Source organism: Peromyscus californicus, unplaced genomic scaffold (assembly GCF_007827085.1).
Source record: "Peromyscus californicus insignis strain IS unplaced genomic scaffold, ASM782708v3 Scaffold_21__1_contigs__length_65335640, whole genome shotgun sequence".
Lineage (NCBI taxonomy): Eukaryota > Metazoa > Chordata > Mammalia > Rodentia > Cricetidae > Peromyscus > Peromyscus californicus.
Genome location: NW_026294514.1, coordinates 13,236,741 through 13,255,397, shown reverse-complemented (window position 1 = coordinate 13,255,397; position 18,657 = coordinate 13,236,741). Strand labels below are relative to the sequence as shown.

General features: G+C 47.9%; 1 protein-coding gene across 1 annotated transcript in view; it reads right to left on the bottom strand.

The window, feature by feature from the left end:
- Positions 1-18,657, bottom strand: part of Kiaa2012 (KIAA2012 ortholog) — a 114,709-nt gene that overhangs the window by 84,274 nt on the left and 11,778 nt on the right. Inside the window, 7 exon segments of the mRNA XM_052749551.1 lie at positions 496-509; positions 643-698; positions 700-795; positions 2,109-2,129; positions 2,131-2,237; positions 6,671-6,826; positions 9,361-9,520. Coding sequence (XP_052605511.1) covers positions 496-509; positions 643-698; positions 700-795; positions 2,109-2,129; positions 2,131-2,237; positions 6,671-6,826; positions 9,361-9,520 — 610 coding nt within the window.

Genomic DNA, 18,657 nt, shown 5'->3' with positions numbered 1-18,657 from the left:
GCTTCCTGAGTGCTGGGATTGCAAGTATATGCCACCATTCCCTAACCTGAGTGCCTTTCTGTGTGTAGAATGAATATATAATCAAATGGGTAGACATGAATAGAAAATAGAAGTCTTATGCAAATCAGGCTGATGAGAAGAAAATCTGGGGGGCGTGTGGGAGGAGACTGAGATGGCCAATGGCTCTGTCCCGGCAGACAGGGGAACCTCAGTCTCGCTATCTGGTCTCTTGCTGGCTGAGTCGGGTGGTGGCGAGAATAACAGCAATAATAAGACAAGTGTATTGAGAAGTAAACACAGAAGGAAATATGTACCGTGTTTTACATGTACTAAAACCCACGCGATCCCCGTGGAAGTCTCAAAGCTGTGTTAGCCTCACTCCACTCGGTGGGAAACAGCCTCAGCAAAATTAAACAAGCCTGAGATCATAACTGGTAAGTGGGGGATAACTCAAACTCAGCCCTTGAATGACGGAATTCGTGTGTGGTTAGGCACCAGGCAAAGAGGAGCTGGTCAGAGTCTCATTCCCAAGCCAACTGGCCTCTGCTTGCCACTTTCCACGGTGAACAAGCCTGCAGGAGGTGCACTCAGATCAACAGAGACCTCTTGCACTGAGACCTGCTTTTCTACCTGGGAAGGCACCACCGGGAGAACGCGTAGAGGCAGTTGTCAAGAGGAAGCTGAAGGTGACCGAGGCGGGGCACACCCAAGGGCCTGCCTGGAGGCTTGCTGAGGCTCTGCATTGTGACTTTCCTCTGAAGCGTGGACATGGAGGTGGCTCTCTGTCAATGTGTCCTAGGGAACGACAGACACACAGTCTTGTAAACACGAGGGAATACATCAGCGCTCTGTAAGTCAGGCCTGTGGCTCCAAGGATGAAATCTCTCTGCACGATGGGAAGACAAACGTGGGTCCCAGCGGCATGATCTCCAACGTGGTTTATTACAACGAAATATGTAACTATTGACCAAAGAGGGGATGACATGCAGCTGTGGCTGACATACAGTGCTTTACAGAAAGAAAAAATATCAGGATGAAGGGCTTAAATCGTGGTCTTTGCACCATAAAATCTCTCTCCCCTTCTGTAGTGTGGCTCTTCTCCATGTTTCTGCTCTCCTTGACATGTGACCTCATAAAGTCAAACAAAGTTATTCAAGATAGAAACAGATACTGTCTCTGTTGCTCTGTGCAACTAACACACACCACACACACATCTCTCTCACACCCCCCATGTCCCCACACTACAGACACACATACACCACACACACCTCTCTCACAACCCCATAACTCCACTACAGATACACACTTACACCATATACATCTCTCACACCCCCCACTCTCACATGCCACAGACACACACACACACATACACCACATCTCTCTCACACACATCCATGTCTCCACAACACACACACACACACACACACACACACACACACACACACACACACAGTGCCTTAGGGTTTAGAAAGCACTTCTACATTTTAACTCACAACTCCATCCTGTAGAGGAGTTCATTCAGGAGGCTGGAGGTTAAGTTCTTAGTCTACTACAACTAGTAAGAAACATAGACCCGTGGTGGTGCATGCCTTAAATCCCAGCACTTGGGAGGCAGAGGCAGGCAGATCTCTGTGAGTTCGAGGCCAGCCTGGTCTACAGAGCAAGATCCAGGACAGGCACCAAAACAACACAGGGAAACCTTGTCATGGGGGAGAAAAAAAAAAGAAAGAAAGAAACATAGACCAAGGCTATAATTCTTTCTAGACAGACCTAGATGGGGTGGAGAGTCAGAGAGAATCTATTTCAGCAACATGGGAAGCCAGGAGTTGGACAGAGTAAAACTGGCCACTTCACCCCAGGGTCTCTGAAAGCACTCCCTGTCCAAAGCATACTGTGACTTCCCAGGTAGGGGATGTGTGGGCAGCATCTCCCAGGCATGTTTACCCCCAGAAGACCCCTTTAAAAGGAGCATCCGGCAATGCCAGGGTTCCTTGGGTGACAGTTAAGGAAACTGTATTCAGAGTCAAAGTTCTCTTCTCTGGAGAGTCTCAGGAAACAGGGAAGGGAGGGAGACTCCCCCCAGCAGTCAAGAGGAACAGAAAGGGTACCTCGGCTCGGGTTTCATCTTCCCTGCCGTGGCTGCTTCCTGAGTGGCGTCATGTGAGTCCACCGATGGCTGTGGCTCTGGTCCACGTATGCACTAATCTCATCTTCCCCTTCATCCAGGCCCTGTTGGTCTGCAAAGGTCACAGTGGGTCAGCTGGAAACCTCAGACCCATCACGGTGCCTCTGTGGAAATGGCACCCTGTTGGTAGACCACGGGCTGCCCTGGGTGTCAGGAGAGTGTGAAATGGAAGTTTTGTAAACCGGGGATCCCAATGTCTTGCCCTCACTTCCTTATAGAGGTGGCTGGGCCTCAAACCAGATATCGACAGTGACCATTTCTGTGTGAAGTGCAAGGGATCCCGGGGTGGTGGCGTGACAGTGTGGCCTGACCTGCAGCCCTGACCTGTAAGCTGCTGCGATGCTGAATCGGAAACCTGACCTTAGGGTTTGTGGGTGTCTCTTGTGGTTTGCTTGGGCTTCCCTCTGTCCAATGCGGGGAGGCAGGGCTGCTGCCTTGCTCTGGATTCACCCTGTCTGTTGGCAGGGCGGGTCTGAGTCAACAGATGACTGAGGCAGAGTTAGCAAATCTTTCAGCGGTGGTTTAAAGGGTCCTGCAGCTATTTTCATCAGCTGCTCAAGGTAGATTTATTGCTGAAAGAGTCTGGCAAGCCTTCCTTGTTTGGAGCCAAGCTGTACCCAATACCTCCACTCCCAGCACGCAGCTCTGTGGAACAATATGGGGCTTTCTTTCAACCAAGGGCACTGGAAACCTTTGAGTGCCCCCTGTGAGATGGAGAGCTGGGCGGCTGGGAGCTCCCGGGCTTCTTCACAGCCAGCCTCGCCTGCCTTCATCATTCTCATCCTTGGTGTCATTGGCTGTAGCGTCAAAAGCCTGGGGTTGGGGGACAGCTCTCCCCACCCGCTTCCTCTGCCTGAAGGGTACTCTGGTTTGAAGCGGTGTTGGAAATACTGATGGATAAGACCCAAGCTCAGGTTTAAGTTCAGAAGTCTCCCTGGGTTTTGTGGCTCAGGGAACTTAATGGATAGCCCAGGGCCATGTTGGCTTGTTTCACAAGAGGACCTTAACTCCATACCGAGCAGATAGCGCGAAAGACCTTTTGAGGACTTCTAGAATGATCTTTTGATGCTAAGCCAGATTGCAGATCCATCCTTCCTGGTCAGATGATTCATTTAGAGTCAGATATACTTCTGAGGGCGGAGGAAGTGAAACTCCAGCCAAACGGGCACTCACTCAGTAGCTGTGCACATCAAATGTGTGAGGTGGGTAGAGGGTACACACAGGTCACTTCTCTTGGGCCGTACCACAGTGAGATTGAATATGTGACGCAATCTACCGTGAGAGCAACAATTCTCAGTACACGGCGTCACTTGGCTCAGTAGTTTGTGCTCAAGAGAACCAGGCTTGCAAGAAGAGCAAGACATTGTTGAAAGGAGACCAAAGCTATGTCCCTTTTGTACATCAAACATGGACTCTGACCATTCCAATCACATGCTTCAGGCTAGCAATTTAGAATTGTTGGCAAGCTTTTACCCCACCCTCCCCTATGATTTTTCTTTTCTCTCCATTCTCTTTTCAATGAACACATATTCTCTCTCTCTCTCTCTCTCTCTCTCTCTCTCTCTCTCTCTCTCTCTGTGTCTGTCTCGGGCATAGAGAGGATACCAAGAATCTTCTCCTTCCTTCCTTCCTTCCTTCCTTCCTTCCTTCCTTCCTTCCTTCCTTCCTTCTTTTCCTTCCTTCCTTCCTTCTTCCTTCTTCCTTCCTTCCTCTCTCTCTCTCTCTCTCTCTCTCTCTCTCTCTCTCTCTCTCTCTCTTTTCTCTTTGAGACAGGATATCTTTATACAGCCCTGTATGCCCTGGAGCTGGTTATGCAGACCAGGCTGGCCTTGAACTCAAAGAGATCCTCCTGCCTCTGCCTCCTCAGCACTGGGATCAAAGGCATGCACTGTAATGTCTGGCTCCCTCTCTCTTACTCTTCATCTTGGATTTTGAACAGGTTTTCCTCACTGACCCTGAAGCATACCATTTTAGCTAGACTAACAGGTCAGCAAGCACTGGGTTTTTCCTGGCCTCCACTCTTAAATACTGGAGTTCCAGGTGCTCATGGCCGTACTTAGCCTTCAGATGGGTCTGGGGATTTGAATTCAGGTCCTTTTGCTGACACAACAAGTGGTCTCACTCACTGAGCCATCTCCCCAGTCCTCCGGTAATTTTTTCACAGAAGCCTACAGGGGAAGGAATGCAGATACCATTGCTTCCATTTTACAGATGAGCAAACTGAGGCACCAGGGGGCATAGGTTGGCTTATTGTTGGGGCTCTGAGCTTTATAGCCAGGGCTTTTCCTACTTCTTCAGAAAAAGAGAAAAAAAGATAAACAGAGTGAAGCTAAGGAAAAATGAAGTTAAAACCAAGAAAACAGTGGGATCCAAGTTTCAACCTCTGAACAGCATATCGTTCTTTAAAATTGACTTTTTTTTTTGCCCCTGTGATCACAGGCAATTGGACATTGCAATTAGTAATTATGTTGGGAAAAAAAAAAATCTAGGGCGGTCTGTAATTAACATTTATTGAGCACTTACTATGTGCCAGAGACTGCAACTACCCCCTTGAACTCCCACATGCGGGCCTATGAAGTGTATGTGGTGTGGCCACTCAGTTTTATAAATGAGGACACTGAGGCCCGGAGAGGACATATGGCTTGGAATCTTGTGCTATGACCACCGACTCTGCTTCTGCCTGATAGTGACAGCTCCTTGGTAAACGGTGTCAGTGAAGTCACAGACCCCACAGTTGTGAAGTCTTGATACCCATCCCCCAGCAAAAGTGCTGCATGCAGTTCACTACCCACTTTATTGGTTCCCAGAGCATCCAAATCCCAGGCTAATGACTGGAGACAGGGGTTCTGTGAAGAGAGACGGCACAGGACACTGATGTGATAGCTGTCCATCCAGAGAAGGGCAGGAGTCCCCACGTGGGGACACATTACCTAGGTGGGCTCCAGTCCCCAGGACATGGATTGCCCAGAAATGTGATTTCTTCAATGTTCCAAAATCAAGTGGTTTAACATTTCAACCCATGTTAACAAAGCACATAGGACTTGTGGTATAAACAGGTAATGAGAAAGACAATCGCCGGACCAGTATGTTTTATAGAGACAAATTACATGTGGACCAGGTTCTGACCAGAGTCCTGTGGCACCATGGTCAAGAAAACGGCATAGTTGGAAGGCTCCATGGCATCAGCCTCCGAGGACCTGCCATGCTCCACACTTCCTCTACTTATCCAACAAGATCCTTTTCCCAAGGAGAGAGCTTGTTCTGACGTTGCCATTGATTCTGGAAACTTTTAGATGTCAGGAAAATACCTGTACATGATGCTGGGTTCCTGCATTTGTCTCAAGAGCTCTGTTCCCATCCATCCTTTCCTGTCTCTTACCAAAGGCAACTCACAGCTCTGAATGACACGTTCCCAAGAAAAAACATCAGTTAAAGACGGATCGTGATAATTTTCTGTGTAGTCCTGAATAGTCTTAATATTCCCATTGCACAGATTAACAAATGGATGATCAGTGGCTAATCGACTTGCTCAAGATCTTCCATCTTATAAATCAAAGGAGAGCCATGCAAAACAGATTCATGCCTCCAAAGTTTATATATTTGTCACAAAAATCACAGGATTAAAGAATGTTAGATGGAGGCCTATGTCTGTAACCCCAGCATTTAGAAGGCTGAGGCAGGAGGATTGTGAGTTTTAGGTTAGCCTGGGCTACATAGTGAGACCCTGTCTAAACCCGACTAACAAACACAAAAGAACAAACTTCAGAAATCTGAACACTGAAGTCTAGGCCTATGTTGTTCAGTACAGTAACCGCTAGCCACGTATAGCTATCTGTATGTAAATGAATCAAAGTTAAATTAAAAACTCAGTTTCACAGTTGCAATAGCTGCATTTCAAGTGCTCACTAGACATAGGTGATTAATGGCTGCTCTACTGGGTAGCCCCACGTGCCGCACTTTCTAGGACTGACCCCTTCATCTTCCAGACGAAGGCGATGGAACCAGAACCCCTAGATCTTTTTCTGCGAAACTATTTTAAACTGTCAAAACATCCAAACATCTGTGAACTGGTCACACCGTCAACAGGTACAGGGTGGGGAGACAGCTCAGCGGTTCAGGTGTGAGCCTTGCATCAGGACCGGAGTTTGGATTCCCAGAACTCACTCACATGCTGGGTGGGCATGGCAGGCTGCTTAAAGTTCCGGCCTCAGAGGTTAGAAACAGGGGATCCCCAAGGCAAGCTGGTTAGCAAGACTATCCTATCAATGAGCTTTGGGTTTGATTGAGAGACCTGCCTCCATGGATAAGGTGGAAGAGCGTTGCAGAATGATTCTGGCATCACCCTCAGGCCTCAGCACGCATCCACACATGTGTAGACGAGCACACCACCCACCCACGTGTGCCCACACACAATCAAGTATACATATACACATGCACATCCTACTACACACACATGAGAAATGGAAAAAAACAATGAACTCGTACCTTGTTCATAAGATGGTCTCTGTTGAATCCAAAAGGAAGGGAAGACAGGCAGGAGATGGTATTTTGGGGGAACACCCGAAAGATCCTGGTGTGGCCGGAGATTCTTGGGTACCCCGAGCTGACTGTCCTGGAGCAGCACAGAATCCTTGATGTGTCCTGAGGGGCAGGTCAGGAGTTACTGACGGGAAGTATAATAACCAATCCTGAGTTCTGGAGGAAACTACACGTTCCCCACTTTGAACAGACATTAAAGAGGACAATTAGGAGATGAGCAGGATTAGAAAACTCAGATGGAATGCATGAAGGTTCCCCGTCAAGTGCCTTGGGCGCTTCTGGTTCTGGGCCAATGTCCCACATCGACATTCCCAAGAACTAGGTCCTTGTTGGGAAAAAACAAAACCAAACCGTGGCTGCTTCCTAGGTGTCGACTAGGAGGCTTGCTCTGCTCCAGAAGGAGATTAATCACAGTGGGTATGTCTTACTCTCTTCTGTCTGCCCATGATCATCAGTCTAATGAAACCATTCTGCAGTATTTCCTGAAGTTTTACCAAGCACCTACCGTCTGCTAGGCTGCAGGGCAGACACAGAGGAACGAGGCATGCATTTCTCACAGCCGGTTGGAGAGATGGAACTCTCTGGACTCAACTCTGTAGCTCTGAGTATCAGTGTGATGTGAGGCCAGATGCTGACTATTGGCTGGGATTGTTAGAAGAGCCTTTGTAGGAGATTGGGGCTTAGATATGCAGTCTAGATGAAAAGTATTTGTATATGCTTGTTTACATAAATGTGTATGTGCACGTGCATGTGCATGGAGGTTATGAAACTTTAAAGGGCATCATGAGAGGGCAGGAAAAGAATCTTGAGGGAGGTGGAAGATACAGAGGGCAATGATGTAAGGCAGAAGAGGCGCTAACCGTGAAGAAAGATGGCTGAGGAGCAGTCGGACGGGAGAAGGAAAGAGGACACACTCTAATGACCTGTGTGTGAAGGTGCCCTGATGAAACCTAGTACTTTGTATACTAACATAAACATTAACTTAAACAACTTTTAAAGCTGGGCATGGTGGTTTGTGCCTTTAGTCCCAGCACTCGGACTGAAGCAGGAGGATGTCTGTGAGTTTGAGGCCAGACATCTGTACATCGATTTCCAGGCCAGCCAGGGATACATGGTAAGACCTTGTCTCAAAAGAAAAAGAAAAACAAAACCAAAAAACCAAAACAAAACAAAACAAAACAAAACAAAAACACCAAAACGTACATTTAGAAAGGAAAAGAAAAGAAACAGTCTTGAAAGGTGAGGTCGATTCATCACAGGGGCAGGGAGAAGAGACTAGAGAATTCATTCACGTCTGCAAGGTGAGGGGGAAGAGAATGATGGAGCTGTCTGGACACTGGCCTCTCACTGAAGCCTCCCCATTTGCTCCTCCAGCTTGAGGGCCTATTTTAAAGAGACACTTTAGCAAGGGGCTATGGCAAGGGGCCCTGCAAATACAAGGTCCCTGCACCTTTTCTTAGACCACGCATGCTAGCCAGATGACGCCATGGACGGAGCTGAGCTCTTTTGTTTTATAAAAGCTGCCCGCCTTCTGGAGGACCCTGAGCCCAGACTGTGGGACAGCAGCCTGCCCTGCCTTGGCCTCAGCCAGTGACAACCCCTTTTTGGTTGAGAAGCTCTTTCTCACAAGTGGTAAGTAAACAGACCTGCCTGTGACCATGGGACTGCCTTGAAAGTAAAGCCAATTGCCAGACAAGGCCACATCTCTCATTTTGTTTCAAGCCGCCACTTATTGGGGCAGGGAACTGTTTTCTCTCCCTTCCCAGGTAAACCTGTAAAACAAGAAGCAAGCCAGAATTTTCTGGTCCCGTGTGCTGGTGCCGAAGAAACGGCAAACAACTGAAGTGCGGTCTGGCACATCTTCCCACCCATCTCTCATCCCCCGCAGCCTGCCAAATAAAATACAGGATGTCCAATTACGTTTAAGTTTCAGATAAACAATGAACTCTTTTTAGTAGAAATATGTCCCAAATATTGTGAGTTTCACTGTTTGTGTGGGTGTAGTGTGCTGAATCTGGCAACTCGAATTCCTGCTTCAGGCTTTCCTAAGTCTGCAGAGTGCATTTGGGGTTTCTGTCAGGCGGAGGGGTGTTCATCTCTCTCTCCTGAGGGGATTGTGCCGGAGAGTTGCCTTCTTGAGATGACCTGAGATGACCTTGGACAGGGAACTTGGGAACGCTGGGAAGAATGTGGAGCTGTGGGTGCAGGAAGTATCTGCCTTCTGGGTCCAGCTCTGCTTCTGGTTGGCTGACTATGGACAAATAAATAACTTTTTGTCTTTAGACCTCCTTTTTGTCTTGTCTTGTGGACTGTGGGGTGTAAGTTGGAAGATCTCTGAGGCCTCAGGTGTGGGGTAGGTTGGGAAGCCAGTTCTGGATTGGGCTGTGGAATGTGAGGGGCCGAGGTTGAGCAGTGGGCGTCGGGCCAAGTACTCAGGTGGCCCTTCCTTCTGCAAATGTCAGTGAAGATAAAAGCTGGGATAGAGGCTTGTGGACTCCAAAGCTTGGGGACTTTGCCTTAGTGAAGAATTGGACCTTAAATCCTGATGTTTCTGGCATTCAATGGGAAACACCCCTTCACATCAGACTGAGAGGTGGGGGAGACTGGCGTTCTCTCCCTCCCATTTTCCCACTGACCTGCACACTGGAGCCTGTACACGGTATCAGGGGACCATGTCCGCAAAAGGCCTCGGAGGTATCTCTTGGCCGAATACCCAGGCTGGATCTGCCGTTGGGGCTGGCTCTTTGACTTGCTCCGGAAGTAGAGGTAAGGTTGCCAGGCTGTGTCCTGCTCCCTCTGTAGGGACACCAATCAGGAAATAGCACAGCGGCTGAGCCCCCGGGACTCCTGTTGATGCAGGCTGGTTAGCCCAGCCCTCACCAGCAATCCAGAGACTCCCAGAAGGGGCCAGAAGGCACCAATAACAGATGCCTTGGCTAATAAACACCATCCAAGAACCCAGCGGGCAAAGTCCTGAAAGGCCCCCGAGGATACCAGTCAGAGGGGAAGAAGAAATGACAGATGCCAGACCCCATCTTGGTATAAAGCATTAGGAAAGAGTAAAGCCTCAGGAGAATTATCTCAGGCGAGGAAATCATGTCAGTCCCTTCAAAACGGCCCCGGCGCAGTGAAAAGCAGTGCACAGTGGCCTTAGCATCCAATACTTTTCATGTAAAAACAGACAGACAGAGCCTGTCCGTGTTCTCAGGGAGCCTGGCATTTTGAAAATATTTGGCGGTGCTGCGTTTCACTTCAGCTAGGGAGAATTTTTCTGGGACTTTTCCTCCCAAATTCAGCCACTCTGTGCAAGGCACATGGGGAATAGACAGCCAGTGCTTGACCAGGGATTTACATTGTATGGAAAGCCTTTTCCTCATTGTAAATCTATAAGGTGGACAGAGTTCAAACGATACGGAAATGCTGAGGATGGTTCGTTAAGCCCGTGAATACCCAGGTGGTAGTGGCACACGCCTTTAATCCTAGCGCTCGGGAGGCAGAGGCAGGCTGGCCTTTGTGAGTTCGAGACCAGCCCCGTCTATAGAGCGAGTTCCAGGATAGGCTACACAGAGAATAAATTTCCCACATGAGAACGTTGGTTATATCTAAACCACAACAGAGCGTGGAAGGCTCAACCAGTTGCCCGTGGAGTCAGACAGAACTCAGAGCTTGAAATTTCTCATCAGCCCAAAGCCTCCTGTTCCCCCAAGAACGTTTAATCTCATCAATGGACCAGGACTTAGCTCCAGGCACCATCTCGCTAACAGGGGAACAAATGATGGTTTGAAGCAGGTGCTTCATCGAATGTCCTGGAGAGTAAGAGCTGTGAGACTAGAGTCCAACACGCTCGTGCTTGTCAGGACTCAGTAAAACCCGACTCAATGGTCAACGCAACGAGAAGAAAAGTGTGTTAGCGCACAGATCAAAAGGACCAAAGTTTGGAGAGTAAATGGGGCCGGTGAAATCAGAGGTTCAATGTCTCCCGAGTCCCACAGGCAGCAAGGCCCTTTGTACCTCTGAGAAGTCTTTCACTTCAGTCTTACAGACACGCTGAGCCCGAACAATGGTCGTGGCAGACATGAAGAGGTCCAGAATGCCCAGCAGAATCGGATGGGAGCTTAAGAGAAAGCCTGGGACTTGTCTGCACCTGGATTTCTGGTCAGGGTGTCAGCATCCAAGGCCCATTCTGCCTCAGGACTTTATGACCACGGGCAAGTCTTCGAGCCTCCTGAACCCCCAAAGTGGAGCTCACCGAGTGTTAGGAGTGGGAAGTTCGGGATATTTTAGAGTCACACGGCCTAAGAGATTTAGATTTTACAAATCCAGAAAGACATTCTTTGGGAATTAGTAACTAAGTGAGCGCACAATTCTACCCTGTGATCCACCGCTTCTCGGTCACCTAAGTTACACAACCTCATCAACAAGATGCACACCCTTCCTGTCTCTTAGGGCCCACGGTCCAGACTGCAGATGGAACCTGATGCCTCCCACATGCTAGGCAAGTGCTCTACTACCAACCAGCATCCCTAGCGTCCCCCTACCGCCCCCTTTTCATCTTGGGAATTCATTAAGCTGCACAGGCAGGCTTTGAACTTGGGACCTTCCTGCCTCAAGTTTATGAGTAAAGTGGGATTTCAGGCCTATGCTACCAGGCTCATGTATGTACACACACACACACACACACACACACACACACACACACATATATATTTTCCTGCCCCCACCAAGCAGGTGCTGGGGGACTGAACCCATTGGCTGAGTCCTTTTGCCAGCCTTCTCCAGGTACTGTAAACGAAATCGGATGAGATGTGCCTTCCTGAGCCCGGGTCTGGCAAGGTGGGCGTTTGCTTCCTGTCAGGCCTCCTGGGCTCCTTCCAGCCTGCCTTGCACGTGTGAGAACACGTTCAGTTCTCCTAGCTCTGAGTGGGAATGAGGGGAGCGCGCTGAAGGAGACAGCAGAGCGGCTTTGCAAGCCATTCCTGCTGAGCATGTGTCCTTAGGCAAATTAATTACTTCCCAACTAATTTTGTTCAGTGTCCTCAGCGGAGAGGGTAACGAGCTGAGGTGTATAATGTATTCTAGACTTCTTTCAGATAGACGGTCAACAATATTAGCTTTTCTTTCTTCGCCTTGCCCAGGGTGTGGGGAACTACGGAAAACTGTGAAATACTTCTTCCTCTCTCTGCTGCTTACCAACAGACTCCCAATCCATTTTGATTGGTTTTTTTTTTTTGTTGTTGTTAACTGAATCCCTTTCCCCAAATCCCTTGTGTTTTGAAGTGACTGCATGACCCAGTTCTGGACAAAGAGACGGAATAGCAAGCTCTTGAGAGCTCCTGGAAAATCTTGTCTTCCTTAAAGAAGGGATAGATAGGTCGGACTGGCGTGCTGGCCACCTCCTTTTTGCTTTGAGCCAAGGGGTGATCTCTGGATTCGTGGGGACCACTAGACAGGAGACCTCTTCTAGGTGATCTGGATTCTCACTTCTTCTCTGCAAACGTTTGCTTCAGCTGACTGCTCCCTGAGTGTCCACGTCTCAGCCTCTTCTGAGACACCACAGCCTCTGTTAACACAGCATGGGTGACTGTGTGAGTCTGGACAAGACCCCGTTGCCGCCCTTGTTAGCAAGTATTTCTAATGCTTCAGTGGGGGCTTGGCTGGGCTGCTTGCTTAAGGTGCAAGGAGTTGCCAAGACAAGCCGGGGAAGGCCTTGCCTTGGCGTTTGGACTACTTGCGTATTGCTTCGCTTAGCCTTTGAAAGCTGATCTTGGCCGCTGTATTAGTTTCCTATGGCTGCTATAACAACTCACACACAGTTAGTGACTTAGCTAACACAAATGTATTACCTTACACTTCCAGCAGTTAGAAGTTTGAAATGGGTCTCAATGAACCAATGACATCAAGGTGTGGCCAGGCCTGTGGTTTCTGTTGGAGATCCCAGGAAAGAACTGTTTCCCTGAATCCTTTTTCTAGCTTCTAAAGAGCCCAAATTCCTTGGCTTGTGTCCCCTCCTCCAAGCCAGCAACGTTGGATGGGGTCCTTCTTATGCTATGGTCTCTCTGGTTCTCCCTTCTGAGTCCTTATATCGAAAAAATCCTATCTGGGCAGACGGTGGTGGCACACACCTTTAATCCCAGCACTGAGGAGGCAGAGGTAGGTTGGCCTCTGTGAGTTCAAGGCCAGCCTGGTCTACAGAGTGAGTTCCAGGACAGCCAAGGCTACACAGAGTCTTTTTTCCTGCCTCAGGAAAAAAAAAAATCCTCATAACTACATCAACCCCGCCCCCAAAAAAAATCCAAAATAATTTCCCATTTTAAGCCTCGCAAACTGAGCACAGTACTGTAATCCCAGTGTACAGAAGGTAGGGGCAGGAAGATTGTGGATTTCAGAGCAGCCTGAACTACATGATGGAACCCTGTCTCAAGACAAAACAAAACAAAACAAAACAAAACAAATAAAACATGAGGGCCGGGGTATAACTCCGTGGTAGAGATTTGATGGACACGTACCAGACCCTGGGGTCAGTGGAACCAGAGCAAACCAAACTCCAGCCAGTTAGCAGCCCCAACTCCATCTGCAACTTCAACCCCTCCTCCTTGCCTTCTAATGGAACCTATTAACAGGCTGTAGGGATTAGGAAAAAGACACCCTGGGTTGGGGTGAGTGAGTGAGTATGTGTGTGTGTGTGTATGCGCGCTCGATGCGTGCACATGCATGTACACACTCATGTATAGTTTTTTCTGCCAACTCCAGTTTCTTTAAGCTCTTACTTAGTTTCTCTTGGTAATTTCTTGAGTGATACCTGTGAAACTAGTTAACAAAGCCACCTCGCTGGACAAACAGAGGCACTCAGGGAAGACCAGGATCACCGAGGAAGCCGGCTAGGGTGAGAGCTTTTCCAATATGCATAACATGAGCAGAAACAAGGCAAAATACAGAGGAATGAGTAATCACAACCTTTTTTTTTTTTTTTTTTTTTCCTTCGAGACAGGGTTTCTCTCTGTAGTTTTAGTGCCTGTCCTGGATCTCTCTCTGTAGCCCAGGCTGGCCTCGAACTCACAGAGATCTGCCTGGCTCTGCCTCCTGAGTGCTGGGATTAAAGGCGTGCGCCACCGCCGCCCGGCAATCACAACCTCTTAAAAGTGTATCTTACTAATGTATAACAATGGTAGAAAAACTCAAAGAAAAATATTAAAATGCTAGAAATAGCAACATTAGGCTACTGGGCACAAGAACACATATCATTCTTCTTTATAAAATCAAATGTCTAGCAATATGGTTAGATGATATTTATGAAGAGGAAGAGTTAAGTTTAACTGACGTTATTGAGCCCACTCTCTTCCATATTTTCCGAGTCTTCTTTCCCCAGGAGCGTCCTACATGTAACCACCCACTCAGAAATTACTTGAAAACAGAGAGGGAGACAGAAGGGGGCCTGGGAGGGAGTTTCTGGAAGAGGGAAATAAACATGACAGCGGGAGCCTGGCTGCGGTGGGTTCAGACTGCTCAGCTTTGCCAGTCAACCCTCTGCCGGCTTCTTTGGAGACAAGTAATTAGTATGCGCAGAGAGGCCTGTTAGCCACTCCATCTTTAATGAGAGGCTTGCTCTGACAGGCTGCCTTTTCCATGTCTACCAGGCCTATGAAGACAGAGGGCTGGAGGGGACTCCCGGGCCCCTGTGCCTAGCCTTGCGTCTGTACTGCCGTCTACTTATGCCAGGAGAGAAGGAGGCTGTGGTTAGGGCTGGTATGCCTGCTCTGGGTGGCAGGGCACCAGGAAGACCAGAATGGCCAGGCCAGCCAGCTGCTGCCATCCTGCAGAGGGTGGCCCGGGTTCTGTGTGTACAAGTCCACAGGGGGCGAAGAGAGATGCCCAGAAATGCCAGGGCTGGCAGGCAGAGCCCTCCACAATTCAGCCTTGACCACATTCTCCAGGTATTTCGCAGCCAAGAGTCCATGCCTGGCTGATGCTTCTGTTTCCCTCTGTTTGCGATGGGCTCCTGCTCACCTACGCCTGGGGCTCCACTTCTTTCTACCACGAGATTCCATTTAAGTTCTTCTTCCTCCAAGAGGCTGCTTTCCCAGCCAGAGGCAGTCACGGTGGAGGACACCAAAAGCACAGATAATAAAGGCACAATTAGACAAATGAGATTCCTCCAAAGTCACACGCTCTGGCGCAGCAAGTCAAGAGCGAAAAAGAAGCCTGCAAAATCGAGTGCTTATATATTATAAAGTATTTCTTCTGACAAAGGATTACTATCCGGAATATAGAAGGAACTCAAAAAGAGTTAGTAAGAATCCAGTTTAAAAATAAGCAATTTAGCCGGGCGGTGGCGGCGCACGCCTTTCATCCCAGCACTCGGGAGGCAGAGCCAGGCGGATCTCTGTGAGTTCGAGGCCAGCCTGGGCTACCAAGTGAGTTCCAGGAAAAGGCGCAAAGCTACACAGAGAAACCCTGTCTTGAAAAACCAAAAAAAAAAAAAAAAAAAAAAAAAGCAATTTTTAACCGGGCGGTGGTCGTGCATGCCTTTAATTCCAGCACTTGGGAGGCAGAGGCAAATGGATCTCTGAGTTTGAGGCCAGCCTGGTCTACAGAGTGAGTTCCAGGACAGCCAGGGCTACACAGAGAAACCCTGTCTGGGGGTGGGTGGGGAGGGGGGGGGGGAGAAGGACAATTTATGCAGACACTTCTCAAAAGAAATTAAAATGGTCAAGAGACTTATGAGAAAAGTGTTTAATGCCATGTTTAATGTCTGTTTAGCAGTAGACGTGTAAATCAAAACTTCAATGAGCGATCACCTCACCCCAATTAGAAAAGCTATTATTACAAAGAATAAAAAGGACCTGGGAGCCGGGCGGTGGTGGCGCACGCCTTTAATCCCAGCACTCGGGAGGCAGAGGCAGGCGGATCTCTGTGAGTTCGAGGCCAGCATGGTCTCCAAAGCGAGTACCAGGAAAGGCGCAAAGCTACACAGAGAAACCCTGTCTCGAAAAACCAAAAAAAAATAAAAAAATAAAAAAAATAAAAAAAAAGGACCTGGGAGATAGTTCATGCGGTACAAGTGTTTGATGCTAAGCTTGATGAGCTGGGTTCCATCCTTGGGACCTCCATGGTAGGAGGAGAGAACCCACTTCCAAAAGTTGTCTTCTAAACTACTCATACACACAAACGCACACACACAAAATAATACACCTAATTTTAAAAAAGACAAAAATGGGGCCTGGAGAGATGGCTCAGTGGTTAAGAGCACTGGCTGTTCTCCCAGAGGTCCCGAGTTCAATTCCTGGCAACCACGTGGCGGCTCATAACCATCTATAGTGGGATCTGATGCCCTTTTCCACCATAAAGGTGCACATGCAGATACAGCACTCATATACATAAAATAAATAAATAAAATCTTTAAAAAAAAAAAGACAAAAACGTGGGGGTTGGGGATGTACCTTCGTTGTTAGAGTGTTTGCTAGCGTGCCGTGGCCTTAGGTTCTGTCTCCAGTTTCACAAGCCAGGTATAGTGTGCTTACCTGTAAGCCTAGCACCCTAGAGGGTCAGCAGTTCAAGGCCATTCTCAGCTATATGGTGAGTTTGAGAAGAGATACAAGATCTGGTCTTTAAAAAGGACAAAAATGGGGGCTGGAGAGATGGCTCAGAGGTTAAGAGCACTGCTTGTTCTTCCAAAGGTCCTGAGTTCAATTCCCAGCATCCACTTGGTGGCTCACAACCATCTGTAATGAGATCTGGTGCCCTCTTCTGGCCTGCAGGGATATGTGCAGACAGAATACTGTATACATAATAAACAAATAAATAAAATCTTAAAAAAAAAAGGACAAAAATGACTGAATACCAAAATACTGGTGAGATATGAAGCAAATGAAACTCTTACTACTTTTGATGGGAGTGTAAATCAGTACAGCCACTGAGGAGAACAGAATGGAGGTTCTCCTCAAACACTGAAAACAGATCCACCACATAATCAAACCGCTGCTCAGCAGTGTCTAAAGAAAGTAAAATCACCATACCTGTACTCTTAAATTTATTTTGGTATCAATAGCTAAGATATAGAATCATCCTAGATACCCATCAACAGATGAATGGGTAAGAATCTTTCTCCCATGTGTGTTGGGAGTCCAGCATGTAGGTCCTTGCACCCACGGATCTCCAGGAAAACCAAGTATGTTGAGCACACAACATTGTCCTCCCAAAGGAATGGATGTAGAATCTGGTCTTCACTTAGAAAGCTGGGAATTGGAGGTGATTAATAGCCTGGTGATCTGTGTTATCTGTTGGGCTAGGCCATACCAAGCTCTTACAACCAGGACTGGAGATACCAAATAATCGTAATGACCCTTACGTTATCTGTATAGCCAAGGGCTCCCCCAAGCTCCCACAACCAGGGCCCAGAGGTGGCTAATAGCCCAAATGACCTCTACGACATCTTTATGACCAGGCCAGATCCTTCCTTAGGCCCTTCAGTTAGCACAGGCAGCCTTTCTCTAGAGCCCATCTTCTTGAAGAAATGACATGGACCCTGAGTTGAATTTTGATGTAATTATGCTTCTTGTGCACTGGGGATTGGATTATACCAGGAAGATGATTTTTTCTAAATTTTACTGAGTGTAAATGTGCTGGCACCAAACTGTCTGGCATTAGACTCTCTGGAAGGTTTGATCCAGGTTGACCAAGTCAATTGGAACCGAGTTTTCATTCTCACCTATTCTCAGTTCATTTCCCTGCCCGACGCCTGCAGAGAGCCCCTCACATGTGGCTGCTGGAAGAAGTAGACCAGAATGAGGAATAGTATTGGAGATGGGAGTGTACGTTGGGAGGAAGTAGAAAGGCTACAGAAAGGGAAAGTTCCAGGGTTCTGCAGTGGGGTGGCTCCAGCTCCCAAGAACCGACTATTTTATCAGTAACTAGAAGGGAGACGCTCAAAGGCTCCAATCAGAAGGTGATGCTGAGTCCTGTCAAATGCCAGTTATACTGTTTGCACACATAGATGTATAAGCAGACATTGCACACGTGTACTGAAACACCACACAATTTTTTGTTGTTGTTGTTTCTGGTTTTGGATTTTGAGAGATTTACTATGAGGCCCAGGCTGGTCTTGAACTTCTGGGTTTAAAGGATCTTTTTGCCTCAGCCCACTGGGTACGTGGGACTATAGATGCAGGGCACTGCCCTGGCTTAATAAGAGGTTTAAGACAGGGGCTGGAGAGATGCTCAGTGGATGAGGGCACTGGCTGCTCTTCCAGAGGATTGCAGGTCAGTTCCCAGCACCCACATGGCAGCTCACAACTGTCTGTAACAGTTTCAGGGGATCTGATGCCCTCTTCTGAGTTCTGCATGCAAGTGATGCACAGACATACATGCCAGCAAAACTAATCCAGACTAATAAAATAATTGAAAAACTATATAGAAAAGAGGTTTAGGGCAATGTTTAAGAGAAGCTGGATGAAATGGTAACTGTGAGATGTCACAGTTTGAATGTTAGATGGGATGCTAACTCTCCTGGTTTGATGACGACACATTTTCTATGTGTATAGAATTATCACTCTTTGTCCCATAAGTACATACAATAATAATTAAATAATAATACAACAGGCACAAAGCTCCCCATCTCTAATTGCTCCAGAGCGTATCACTGAGTTATATATACTCCAGCTTGTCTCAAGGACTGCCTGTATCAAGTGTCACTGAGACACAAGTTAGCTTTCTGCACCAGGCGGTGCACTCCCGTTGGGTGGAGGGTGTGGCTCCTGACGACAACACTGGCGATGAATATGCTCACTCAACCGTGATCGGTTGGTTGGCTGCTCTGGGTTAGGCATTGTCCTGGCGGCTGGTCGGTTGGTTCTCAGCTCAGCTGAGTGGGGGAGACCCAGTGTCTTCACAGCTGACTCCCCGAGCTCCAGTTTTGTGATTTTTAAAGTATGGAAATA